The sequence below is a fragment of the Homalodisca vitripennis genome, chromosome 5, assembly GCF_021130785.1.
Source record: "Homalodisca vitripennis isolate AUS2020 chromosome 5, UT_GWSS_2.1, whole genome shotgun sequence".
Lineage (NCBI taxonomy): Eukaryota > Metazoa > Arthropoda > Insecta > Hemiptera > Cicadellidae > Homalodisca > Homalodisca vitripennis.
The window spans coordinates 28626297-28640819 of NC_060211.1; the positions used below are offsets into that span (position 1 = coordinate 28626297).

Consider the following 14523-nt stretch of genomic DNA (forward strand, 5'->3'; position numbering starts at 1 on the left):
AGCGCTCTCGTTTTTGCTACTACATTAGTTACACAACGTAGTTAATTACACGTCTGCAAAGCACGGCGTCCTTAGTTACGTCAAAAACGACGTCTTGAAGATGAGTTACAGGTCTAACCTTGTTAGTTGGGGGTTAGCTGTTCATTTAGTTAGTACTCACGAAAAAGTATTACGCGTTGAATCAATATATTCTCTATTTAACTATATACTTCAAAACTTGTAGCTTGCAAAAAGTTTGTAAATAACTTAAAATTAAATTAAACGAAGGAGCTTTAAAGACGGCGTGTTAACAAGATAGACCCAGGCTTGCCAACTTCCTGATACTAAAACTTATGGATAACAATATAATCTCCAATATTCAAAACTTTTTTAAGAAATTGTAATTTTATCAAAGTTGTCTAAAAATTCATTTTCATGTAATTGCATACAGTTTTGTACGTTAAAATAATGTGCAGTTTTTTTACGTACGCTTCCATCACAATTTTCTCTCTCATTCGTACGAAAAAGTCTTTCTTATGAAGCAAAAAATCATCTATTAATTAAATTAAACGAAGGAGCTTTAAAGACGGAATGTTACCAAGATAGACCCAGGCTTGCCAACTTCCTGATACTAAAACTTATGGATACAATATGATCTCCAATATTCAAAACTTTTTTAAAGAATTGTAATTTTATCAAAGTTGTCCAAAAATTCATTTCCGTGTAATTGCATACAGTTTTGTACGTTAAAATAATGTGCAGTTTTTTTACGTACGCTTCCATCACCATTTTCTCTCTCATTCGTACGAAAAAGTCTTTCTTATGAAGCAAAAAATCATCTATTAATTAAATTAAATTAAGCGGAGGAGCTTTAAAGACGGCCTGTTAACAAGATAGGCCCAGGCTTGCCAACTTCCTGATAGTACAACTACACCTTATGGATAACAATATGATCCCCAATATTCAAAACTTTTTTAAGCAATTGTAATATTATCAAAATTGACTAAAATTCATTTTTATACAATTTCATACAGTTGTGTACTTTAAAATAATGAGCAGTTTTTTACGTATACTTCCATCACCATTTCCACTATAATTCTTGGTAAAACGTCTTTCTAACGGGGCAATAAAAATCATCTATTGTGAAAAACGTAATAGTGGAAAGTCTTACTGCTCTCAGTTTAGAACAGTTTTGAATAGTCGGAGACTTTTACACCATACAGTGAACTAGCTGAACCGGCCACGCTTCGCTTTGGCTTGGTTGACGGTTGTGAGAACACGTTACTTAGTTACACGGTCAAGTGAAGATCAGGAAAAGTTAAAACGTTTTATGTACGAACACGGCGTTTTGCAACGCACCAAAGTTTGCCCTCCGTAGAATTTGATATTTTACTGATAGGTACTATCTCGAGGGATGTTTTCAAGAAAATGTATCAAAGAAACCCAATTTCGATCATAAAGTGTTTTCTTTCGGCTCTTTTCATTTACCTTCCATGTAACCAAATTCGATTACCTTATGTGCAAACATTCACGGATTTTTACAATGAGGTTGTTTTCATAACAGCGTTTAATAGTATTTTCATTGCATTAGATAGTTTATTAATCATTGGTGCAATCTGAATTTAAAATTAGGCAATGACGTCTTCTATGCAACCTGCATTACACTACTGATCAAGCACTTTACAATAAAAATTTTCTAAATTTTAAATGTAAACAAATGTTTCTGCCTCTTTGAGGAACTTCAGCTGAGAGTATTAACAGCTGTTAAGTATCAGTTCGCTTAGTATTATGTGTCGTAGCGCAGTCTGTCGGATCCAATATAAAACACTCTAACATCAACAACGATTTATAATTAAAAAATTAATTAAATAAACTATTATTAAATTGGACCAAATTTACTCTAGTATGTATGCCTATGTTACTTCCAGAAACGTGTAGAATCACTGTACAAAATTTCACGATGTTTCGTGCATTGGTTCCAGAGTTATAACGGAACATAAAAACAAACATTCGCATTTATATATATAGATTTGTATTTGTCTATCTCTGCCAGGCGGTTTAAACGATATTATGTACACTGGTCGGGCAGGGTGCAGTAATCAAATAAGTTCCAAAGCCCAACAATGGAGGGGAAGACGCACACAATGAACCAACATTGCCGCTGTTCCTGAGCAGACAATAGCAGACGAAGTTAGCCAGATACAGCGTTAACACCTGTGTATTAAATGAACAATTTACTTTCCTAGGGGTTACATTATTAAATGATTAATTTGATATTTGCAATGCATTGTGAATGCATCTCAAGTGAAGGATAGATTATCAATTTCCAGGATCAAGTCCTTTGTTACGTAATAATTTAGAACCTTCAGTTTTAAAGACAGTTACTAAAGTTTTATAAATGGTTAGAAAATTAACCTTAAAGTGAAGTCTAAATCGGTAGTAATTGTGTTTTTGCGATAAAAGGATCGTGAGGGTAACGATAATTTGCCATCGTTCAGTGATACAAAAAAAATCAGTAACACTACGTTTAAAGATCTGCAGTCTGATCTCTTCTTCAGGTAAACAACAAACCTAATCTAGATTGTAATTATGTGATTGTTTAGTTATTTACCTGAAGAAGAGATCAGATTGTAAATCTCGAAACGTAGTGTTACTGAGTTTTTTGTATCACTGAACGATGTCAAATTTACGGAAAAATCCAGTTTCTTTCACAATTGTTATATAAAATGTATTAGTGTTACGGTTCACTTTATTATCTTGTTTCGTTATAGTTATATTTTTTAAACCAATTTTAATTACTATCTTTAAAGTAATGATTACTAACATGATTGTTACTTCTTGTTTGGAGTTTATTTTTGACGATGGAAGGATTTTGAAGGAAACAAGATTTTTCAGGAAATGTTCCATTGTTCAATAATACAACAAATCAGTAACACCACACAATTTAAGGTTAACTTTATAATTCACCTTTAACATTAATATTTGAGTGAAAAATAAGTCATATATTTTGCTAATATCCGGAAAAAAATCATGATTGCTACGTGATTATTTTAATTTTCATTCGTGTCTAATTATTAAAATGCTATATTAATAATTGTTTGTCACTATTGTTTAGCCATCTTAAGTTATTGTAAAATTTTCCAAATTGCTATACCGTGGGAATTTAAATAAATAAATCAAGTTTAGCACCGGCTCATTATTGATTTAAATCCTACAATTGTCCTGGAATATAGGAAACAATCATTGGAAATCACTAACAATCTCTCTTCTGTACAGGTTCATGGTGGTGCTGGTCTGTCTGATATTCAGCGTCCTGTCCACGATAGAGGCCTACTCCAACTTCGCGAACGAAACTCTATTTTGGATGGTGAGTTCAACAAGCAAGCCATTTTAGATGTTCTATAATTTTTTGGGTTTTATGCAAGTTTCGATAACTGTTTACGTCCCTAACGCTGAGGAATATTTTGAAAGAAATAGCCAGTTTATAACGCTACGAATGGTTTCCTCTTGCCTCAAATGATCAAGTAAAAAGAAGATAATTTATGTTCAACGCAAAGTCTACAATCAGATGGCACTAAAAGACTTCTATCAATATTTTTGTTTTTTAATGCCTTTTATACGTTTTCTACTTTATTTCAAAACTTTAAGGGTAAGTTTAATATGGAGTTTTATGATAGTATGGTTTGGATTCTAAAGTCCTTGATAAAATTAGCTCTGGCTAACATAAGCCTTAACAGATTTATGTACAATGTAGTCGGCAGTGAGTGTAATATCGAAATATTAACTTTACAATTTATCTTTAACATGAATGTTTTAGTGAAAAATAAGCAATGAAATAAAATGAAATGAAAAATGCCTTTATTAAAGAGGTAGAGTTAGGGCTATTAAGCCCTCTCTACTACTTAACCCTACCTCAGTTAAGCCTCACCCTCACATAAGCCTTATACTATACTAAAATATCAAACATATATATTTAAAATACATTTTCAGAACATATTTTACATTTAAAATATATTTTTAAATTTATCTTGATTTTATTTTAGCATGTGTGCTAAAATTATCTCTGGCTAACTTAAACCTTAACAGATTTACGTACAGTGTACTCGACAGTGAGTGTATCAATACTGAAATGTTAATTTTACAATTTATATTTAGCATGAATTATTGAGTGAAGAATAACCCTTATATTTTGCTAAAATATCAAACAAATGAACGGAAAAACATTTTCAGAACATACTGTATATTTACAATATATATTTTTTAATTTATCTCAATTTGATTTTAGCATTGGTGCTAAAATTACCTTTGGCTAACTTAAACCTTAATAGACTTATGTACAGTGTACTACAAGTAAGTGTATCAAAATCGAAATGTTAACTTTACAATTTGTATTTATCACGAAGTTTTTAGTGAAAAAATAAGCTTTATATGTAACTAAAATATCTAACAAATATAATGAAAATATATGTTCAGACGTATTTTATTTCAAATATATTTTAAAATATATCTAAATTTTAATTTAGCATCTGTATTAAACTATTAAATTACTTTTGTTACTAATAATTTCATTGACGTTAAAATAACTTTTTCTAATTTATGGAACCTCTTAGAGTTCCCTGGAAGAATTTGAAATAATTTTGTATTTTCGATACTCTGGGTTTTATTTGATTAACAGCCACAAAACAGAGTAGGTACGTACAGTCTCCTAACACCAGAAGACCAGTACCTCCCAACGTGGTTTACCGACACCCCTCACTATAAATTGCCGAAAAGCATTGCAAATCAACCTGCAATGGGCACTAATTTGGCTTATAGCTCATGTGTCGACTGGGCGGCAGCTTGGTATCAAATGTGCAGAGGCAATCAAATTTAGCCATCACGACCAACGTGCCCGGTAGCTGTTACCTGTTTTACCAGTCGTAACAATTGGTATACTGTTGTAAAATATTCAACTGGGTCTATTTCAGTGTATTACTATATCATATTAAGATTTAATCTGGTATGATCCATCAATATGACGGATATAAGTGCGTTTTCATGCAATTACAAGACTATAAATCTACATTTGTTAAAGATGTAATGAAACACGAAATGTTTAGGTCAATTTTGATCTTGCTGAAAAATCATACACGTACTTAAAGATTGTTTTTTGTTTATTTATTAAATTCCTTTTACTAAATAAAAAAATATTTTAACACATAATAATTAAATGTCTAAATGTATATTTAAATCGCTAAACGTCGTAATATTTGAAACGTTTAATATTTTGTTTTGACAGATATGTATTGCATTAATTAAAAACTTGAGTAATATTTTTAATTTACCAAACACTACACGACATAAAAAACTTACAATGTCTACACAACTTTTATGAATTTGATTTGCCTCCATAAAAATGCTACACTGCAGGATTAAAAGCTAAAGTATGTTTGGTCCCAGCTTTATATTCAGGTAAAGGCAAGAACTACAATCTTAGTAATAATATATGTTTTAAACACTGTATACTTACAAAGCTGGAAATATAACAGAATGTGCTTAGTATAATAGTGCCTATAATAATGCTATAATATATAATAGTGCTTAGTAACATATTACTAGTGAGTCAAGGGGAGATTCGGAGTTATTTACGAAATATTTATAACTCAGAAACATCATTTACTAATTTAAAACATCTGTTTTTTAGTCATAGCCATAATTTATTTACTAGTACATAAGGACATAAGCGAAATTAAGGCCACGCGGCTTTTTCTTACATCTTAACCTTATCAAAATACAACTACTAAACAAATATATAACTGTAGTAGAAAAAATTATTACCTTAAATATGTTTATTATTATTTGAAATTAGGTTGAATTTTTGTTCAATAAAAGTAAAAACTAAAACTAAAATTACTCTGCATAATAACATACATTATATTACAAATAAAATATATTTTCAAAGCCAACCATCGCATCCATGGTAATGATTGTCTATTGTGCAGGTTAATGTTCTCCTATGTTATTGCCTGATCGACAAATTAATGATAGATAATATCAATATAATTAAAAGCCAGGTTCAAAGAGATTTTCAATGTATTGTGTTAAGTGAACTTATCTAGATAAGACACTAATTATGGTATGTTCAACAATAGTATTTTGGCGATCCAAACGATTATAATGAGTCAATTCTTTACTATTTTACTTTACTACATAGTTGCAGTAATCTGCTTTTAATACACAGGTTATATTTGATAATAATAATTATTTTACGGTTCTTTCTAAGTAGGAAATAAATACTTATGGATGTTTTGGTAATAAGTAATTGGTAATGGTACTTTTAGTAAAATAATTCGTTCACGATTTATGCAATAAACGTGATAAATGTATTAACTGTGCTTAGCCCAGACTGGGGGGGGGGGAGGAGCACATGTCAGGATACCACACAAAGTTGACATACTGACCATTCAAGCATACGATTATTCACTTTTCCTACAATTTGTATTACATTATCTAATATATATACAACCGCATGTGTAAAACTGACTGACTGACTGACTCACTCACTCACTCACGTATACTAATTCTAACACCTACTTCCAGATGAGTTAGAGACTTGAAATTTGGTACACAGATAGCTTTCCACGTGTAACCACCAGGAAAATCCCGAAAAGTGAGAATTTTTCATTTTCAACCCCTCAAAAAAATTCCCAAAAAATCGCGCATTCTTCACCCCTGCAGGCATTTTTTGTAAGCCCGATAGCGGGCGAACCGTTGGAGCTAGCTCGGATCTGACGGAAAAATTTATGGTCAGGAATGAAGTGAACTACAAAAAAAGGTCTAATGACTTTTTGCTCTATCTTCCACGGTTAAGCGACAAAACGCTCGAACATTTGAAATTCCAGAGATTTTTTCGATAAAAATAATGTTTCAAGCCCGATAGCGGCCGAACCGTTGGTCGTAGCTCAAATCTGATTGACCCATCAAATTAGCAAATTGCGCGATCTACAGAAAAGGTCTAGTAATCTTTTGCCCTATCTCGATTGGTTTGGCCGAAAAACGTGATTATGTACAATTTTGTTGTAACTTTTACGCGAAACTTTTGTTTTTTGGGGTCGATAGCGGCGAAACCATTGGTCGGAGGTCAAAATAAGACTAACGTTTTATTTAGGAAATAAGATGACCTACAAAAAAGGTCCAGTGACTTTTTACTATATTTCCCTTAGTTTGACCGCAAAACGCGATTAAGTGAAAATAATTGGACATTTTCGCCTAAAAATTTACATTCCGGGCTTGATAGCGGCTAAACGGTTGGTCGTAACTCAAAACAAATTTTAAACGGGATTTAGGAAATCACGTGATCTACAGAAAAGGTTCAGTGACTTCGGGAGTTGGCTGAGCGTTAGCTAAGCGTCAATAGTAGATAGGGACAGAGGAATATTTATTATGTTCACAGACACAATACCCTCTAAAAAAAGGCCCAAGTGTGTCATTAACCCCCGGTAATATTAACCCCCCCCCCCGGGGATTTCCTGGTATGACCTGATAACCTCCTGTACATTCAACCCCCTGATGTGTTAACCCCCCTGGTAACATTAAACCCCCCCAGGGAATTTCCTGCCATGACCTCATGTCCGAATTTTACCAGTCACCAAATCTCTTAACCCCCCCCCCCCTGGGAAGATCCTGGTATGACCAGATAACCCCCTGGAGACTTATCCCCCGGTAACGTTAACCCCCCTGGGAATTTGTTCATATGACCAGACAATAATCCTGACGAAAATTAAACCCCCTCTTGTCTTAAACCTCCTTAACATTAATCACCCACCCAGGGAATTTCTCGCCTTGACTAGATAGTCTCCTGGTGATATTAAACCCCCTGTTCGACTTAAAATACTGCCTTGAGGTCGGTTTTTATTATGTTTATACTAAACAATTCAAGATAGCTGACCCGTGCAGACTTTTCTCCCGAGCTCATTTCTGGCTAAACCATTAGCTTAAACTTAAACACTTTATTAAATATCCATTAATAGGATCTACAAAAAGGTCCAGTAGCTTTTTGTCGTATACCTTTCCGTAAGCCTGTTATACGCTCTCAATGGCAAAATCTTTTTTGTGAATTGGCAATTTTAAAGGTTTTTTATTTTTTCCGAATAGAATTGGTACAATTAATAACAGTTTCATATTGAATTTATATTAATTCGTAAACCAGTGACTAGTGTAAGTGGCTAATAGAGCACATCGCGAATTGGCTGAAGCGTTAGCAAAGGTTATTTTTAATTTTTTTAAACAGTTTATTTAATTCATATAATATGTCAGATTTTTGTTTCTTTTTTATAACCATACGGTATTGTATCAATCTTATTTTTATAGAACAATTATTTTATATCGCCCTTTCGAGCTCAGTGTAGCTTGTTTATCTAATATACTATACAGCCGCATGTGAAACTGACTGACTGACTCACTGATATATAGATACAAATTCTAACATACTTCTAGAAGTGCTGGAAGCGTGAAATTTGGCACACAGGTACCTTTCACAATATGACCCGGAGGAAAAGTCTGAAAACCGACTTTTTTTACTTTTAAACCCCTCAAAAAAATTCCCAAAAAGTTGCGCATTCTTCCACCCGTGCAGACATGTTTTGTAAGCCCAAAAGCGGGCGAACCATTGGTGCTAGCTCGGATCTGACGAAAAATTCATGGTCAGGAATGAAGTGAACTACAAAAAAGGTCCAGTGGCTTCTTGCTCTATCTTCCATGGTTAAGCGACAAAACGCTCGAACATTTGACATTCCAGAGATTTTTTCGATAAAAATAATGTTTCGAGCCTGATAGCGGCCGAACCGTTGGTCGTAGCTCAAATCTGATTGACCCATCAAATTAGCAAATTTGCGCGATCTACAGAAATGGTCCAGTGACTTTTTGCCCTATCTCCATTGGTTTGGCCGAAAAACGTGATTATGTGCAATTTTTTATGTAATTTTCACGTGAAAACTTTGTTTTTTGGGGTCGATAGCGGCGAAAACATTGGTCGGAGGTCAAAATAAAACAAAGGTTAGATTTAGGAAATATATGATCTACAAAAAAGGTAAAGTGACTTTTTACTATATCTCCATTATTTTTACTGCAAAACGCGATTTAAGTGAAATTTTTTTGGAAATTTTCGCCTTAAAATTTACATTTCGGGCCTGATAGCGGCTAAAATATTGGTCGTAGCTCAAAACAAATTTTCATTAGGATTTAGGAAATTGCACGATCTACAAAAAAGGTCTAGTTACATATTGCTCTATCCCCAATGGTTTTGGCCGGAAAACGCGTTTAAACGCATTACTTGTTTAAGTTTTCCGTTAAAATTGTGATTCTGGGCTACATTGCAACCAGCAGTTTAAGTTTAGCACAAATTTAAAAATGTGATTTCAATACAAAATAAGGCGATCTACAAAAAAAGAATCAGTAACTTTTTACTCTACCTTCATTGGTTTTAGCCGTAAAAAGTGATCATGTTGAAGATTGTACTTAAAAACTTACCTTCCGGGCTCGATAGTGACCGAACCGTTGGGTCTAGCTTGAATATAAAAATTGTTTTCATTAATAATTGAAGCGATCTACAAAAAAGGTTAAGGAGCTTTTTGCTCCATCTTTATTTTTTTTGGCTAATAAATGCTAAAAATTATGTAATTTTGACGTGGCAATTGTTTCTGGAGTGAATAGCGGTCGAACCTTCAGTCTTAGATTAAATATAAAAGTTTCAACTAATATAAAATGACAAGGTGTACAAAAAAGGTCCAGTAGCTTTTTGTCCGTATATCCTTTCGCAAGCCCGAAAATCGCCTTAAATAGTAAAATATTTGTCGTGAATTGGCAATTTTTTGGAGATTTTAATTTATATTCGACTAATATTTGTATAATTCATTCCAGGTTCCGATTGCACTTGCTTTGCTAGGTTAACGAGTGAATACAACTCCAGATTTGAAATTAGCTAAGAGTTAGCTAAGCGTCAATAGTAGATGAGGACAGAGTGCGTTTTAAAAAATTTAATGAAGTAGTGAATCCTTATCAACACTGTAGTATGGAATGATAATTTCCTAAGTAATTGTAACCTCTGATCAACTTTTTTTTATAAAAATTACTGTACACATATTTTTGTAGCACAGACACACATTTCCCGGAAAAGTACCATGCGTTCTTATAACCCCCCGATAACATAACCCCCCTCCCGCAAATATTCTGGTAGATGATTTCTTGATTAAATTAGACCCCCCTGAACAACCTAATAATTGATAAAGGTAGTTTTTATTTTGTTTACACTAAAACAATTCACCATAGTTGGCCAGTGCAGACTTTTATCAAAAGCGATGTACCACCTAAACCAGACGTCGTACTTCAAATCTGACAACGGAAATCGGTAGATAAAATTAAATTTCCGACAAGAAAGGTCCAGTCACTTTTTGTCGTATCTCCTAACGGTTAAGCCGTTTTAAAACGCTCTCAAAGTCAAAAAGTTTGGGTGAATCCCGGAAAATTAAAACTATGATATACGCTGACTTTAGTTACCATCAAATTCTTCTTGTCTTCTAATTTCGCGAACACATAAATTACTGTTCTACGATGTCTATTGATTATTATTATACACCACATATCAATTGGCTGAGCGTCAGCGAAGCGATATGACCCGTACGATTCTCGGAATCGGATAGAACAGGGAACATGAAACCTTATGTCCGAATTTAACCAATCTCCAAATCCATCTAATCCCCAAATTTTTTAAGAATCCACTTTGGGGGCCTGGGGGCGTAGCCCCCAGCGAGCCGAAGGCGAGTCCTATAATATATACAGCCGCATGTGTAACTGACTCACTCACTCACTGACTGACATATAGATACAAATTCTAACATACTTCTAGAAGTGCTGGAATCTTGAAATTTGGCACGCAGGTACCTTTCACAATATGACTCGGAGGAAAAGTCTGAAAACCGGACATTTTTACTTCTAAACCCCTCAAAAAAATTCGAGAAAATTCATGCATTTTTCACCCCTGCAGGCCTTTTTTGTAAGCCCGATAGCGGGCGAACCGTTGGAGCTAGCTCGGATCTGACGAAAAATTCATAATCAGGAATGAAATGAACTACAAAAAAGGTCCAGTGACTTTTTTGCTCTATCTTCCATCGTTAAGCGACAAAACGCTCGAACATTTGACATTCCAGAGATTTTTTCGCTTAAAATAAAGTTTCGAGCCCGATAGCGGCCGAACGGTAGGTTGTAGCTCAAATCTGATTGACCCATCAAATTAGCAAATTATGTGATCTACAGAAAAGGTCCAGTGACTTTTGCTCTATCTGCATTGGTTTGGCCGAAAAACGTGGTTATGTGCAATTTTATTTGTAATATTTAGGTGAACATTTTGTTTTTGGTGTCGATAGCGGCAAAACCATTGGTCGGAAGTCAAAATAAAACAAAGGTTAGATTTAGGAAATAATATGATCTACAAAAAGTGTTGAGTGACTTTTTACTATATCTCCATTAGTTTGACCGCAAAACGCGATTAAGTGAAAATATTTTGAAATTTTCGCCTACAAATTTACATTCCGGGCTTGATAGCGGCTAAACGGTTGGTCGTAGCTTAAAAAATGCGACCTAATAAGTTTTAGTAAACGACGTGTTCTACAAAAAAAGTCTAGTAACTTTTTGCTGTATGTACTTTAATAAGCCTGAAAAACGCGATAAATAGCAAAATATTTGTCGTGAATTGGAAATTTGTGGAGTTTTAAATATATATTAGGCCTATATGTGACTAATATTTGTGTAATTCAATCAGGATTCAGGCTTTGCTAGGTTAACGAGTGAATACAACCCCACATAATAAGTTGGCTGAGCGTTAGCTATGCGTCCATAGTAAATAGGGACATAATAAATTTTTATTTTGTTCACAGACACAACACCGTCTAAAATAGGGACAGGTGTGTCATTAACCCCCGGTAACATTAACCCCCCCTCCGAGGATTTCCTGGTATGACCAGATAACCTCCTGAGTAAATTAAACCCCCTAATGTGTTAACCCCCCGTTAACATTAACCCCCCCCCCCCAGGGATTTCCTGGCTTGACTAGATAATCTCTGATGATATTAAACAAACTGTTCAACTTAAAATACTGCCCTTAAGGTCGGTTTGTATTATGTTTGTACTAAACAATTCACGATAGCTGACCAGTGCAGACTTTTCTCCCGAGGTCATTCCTGGCTAAACCAAAAGGTCGCAGCTAAAATCTGACGACGGAATCGAATTAAATTTCCGACAAGAAAGGTCCAGTCACTTTTTCACGTACATCTCTAACGGTTAAGCCGCAAAACGCCCTCAAAGTCAAAAGTTTGGGTAAATCCGGAAATTAAACTTATGGTATACATACGTCCTCTGACTTTGGTTAAAACCAAATTCTTCTTGTCTCCAAATTTCACGAACACATAACTTAACTCTTCTACCACATCAATTGATTAATATTATACACCACACATCTTTTGGCTGAGCGTTAGGCGAAGCATTACGACCCGTAAGATTCTCGAGAACGGATACATAAAATTTTGGAAACTTCACGTCTTGAATTTAACCAATCACCGAAACTATACGCTTATCCCCGATTTTAGCCTACACCCAAATGGGGGCCTGGGGGCGTAGCCCCAGCGAGCCGAAGGCGAGTCCCATATAATATACAGCCGCATGTGTAACTCACTCACTCACTCACTGACTGATGTATAGATACTAATTCTAACATAGTTCTAGAAGTGCTGGAAACTTGAAATTTGGCACGCGGGTACCTTTTGCCGTGTAACCAACAGGAAAAGTCTGAAAACCGGGAATTTTTACTTTTAAAACCCCTCAAAAAAATTCCCAAAACATCGCGCATTCATCACCCCTGCAGGCATTTCTTGTAAGCCCGATAGCGGGCGAACCGTTGGAGCTGGCTCGGATCTAACGAAAAATTCATGGTCAGGAATGAAGTGAACTACAAAAAAGGTCCAGTGACTTTTTTGCTCTATCTTCCATGGTTAAGCGATAAAACGCTCGAACATTTGACATTCCAGAGATTTTTTCGCTTAAAGTAATGTTTCGAGCCCGATAGCGGCCGAACCGTTGGTCGTAGCTCAAATCTGATTGACCCATCAAATTAGCAAATTGCGCGATCTACAGAAAAGGTCCAGTGACTTTTTGCCCTATCTCCATTGGTTTGGCCGAAAAACGTGATTATGTGCAATTTTTTTGTAATTTTCACGTGAAAACTTTGTTTTTGGGGTCAATAGCGGCGAAACAATTGGTCGGAGGTCAAAATAAAACAAAGATGAGATTTAGAAAATAAATATGATCTACAAAAAAGGTAAAGTAACTTTTTACTATATCTCCATTAGTTTAACCGCAAAACGCGATTAAGTGGAAATATTTTGAAATTTTCGCCTACAAATTTACATTCCGGGCTTGATAGCGGCTAAACGGTTGGTCGTAGCTCAAAACAAATTTACACTACGATTTAGGAAATCACGTGATCTACAAAAAAGTTTAGTAACATTTTGCTCTATCCTCAACGGTTTGGCCGCATAACGCGTTTTTAAAGATTTGATTTTTTGAGTTTTACGTGAGATTTTGTATTCTGGCTATATTTTAGATAAAAACTTAGTTCTAGGCCAGATAAAAAATATGATTTGAATACAAAAATATGCAATCTACACAAAAGGTTCAGTGACTTTTTTACTCTATCTTCTATGGTTTAGCCGTAAAAACGTGATATATTTAAAATTTCATTTAAAAAACTTACTTTTCGTGCTCGATAGTGGCCGAACCGTTGGCCCTAGCTTATATGTTAAACTTTTTGTAAGTAGCTATTAATAGGATCTACAAAAAAGGTCCAGCAGCTTTCTGTCGTTTAGCTTTCCGTAAGCTGATAAATGCTCTAAATGGCTAATTCTTTGTCGTCACTTTTAGGTGTTTTAAATTTTGCAACTATAATTGGTGCGATTCATGCTGGTTCCAGATTGACCTTGTATTACTAAGTTAACGAGTGAATAAACCCCCCCCCTCCACATCGGGAGTTGGCTGAGCGTTAGTGAAGTTTTCAATAGTAGATAGGGACAGAGTGTTTTTTATTATGTTCAAAGACACAACACCCTCTAAAATAGGCCCACGTGTGTCATTAACCCCTTGTAACATTAACCCCCCCCGGAATTTCCTAGTATTACCTGATAACCTCCTGAGTACATTAAACCCCCCTGATGTGTTAACCCCCCCCCCCCCAGGGAATTTCCTGGCTTGACTAGATAATCTCCTGATGATATTAAACCAGCTGTTCAACTTAAAATACTGCCTTAAGGTCGGTTTTTATTATGTTTGTACTAAACAATTCACGATAGCTGACCAGTGCAGACTTTTCTCCCGAGCTCATTCCTGGCTAAACCAAAGGTCGCAGCTAAAATCTGACGACGGAATCGGAAGATAAAATTAAATTTCCGACAAGAAAGGTCAGTCACTTTTTCACGTATCTCTAACGGTTAAGCCGCAAAACGCCCTCAAAGTCAAAAGTTT

At 34.9% G+C, this 14523-nt stretch overlaps 1 protein-coding gene across 1 annotated transcript in view; it reads left to right on the forward strand.

Moving 5' to 3' along the window:
• LOC124361899 (potassium voltage-gated channel subfamily KQT member 1) overlaps positions 1 to 14523 on the forward strand; it is a 402353-nt gene that overhangs the window by 295738 nt on the left and 92092 nt on the right. The window contains exon 3 of the mRNA XM_046815954.1: positions 3256 to 3346. Within this exon, the coding sequence (XP_046671910.1) occupies positions 3260 to 3346 (87 nt within the window). The 5' untranslated portion in view covers positions 3256 to 3259. The remainder of the gene's footprint in view (positions 1 to 3255; positions 3347 to 14523) is intronic.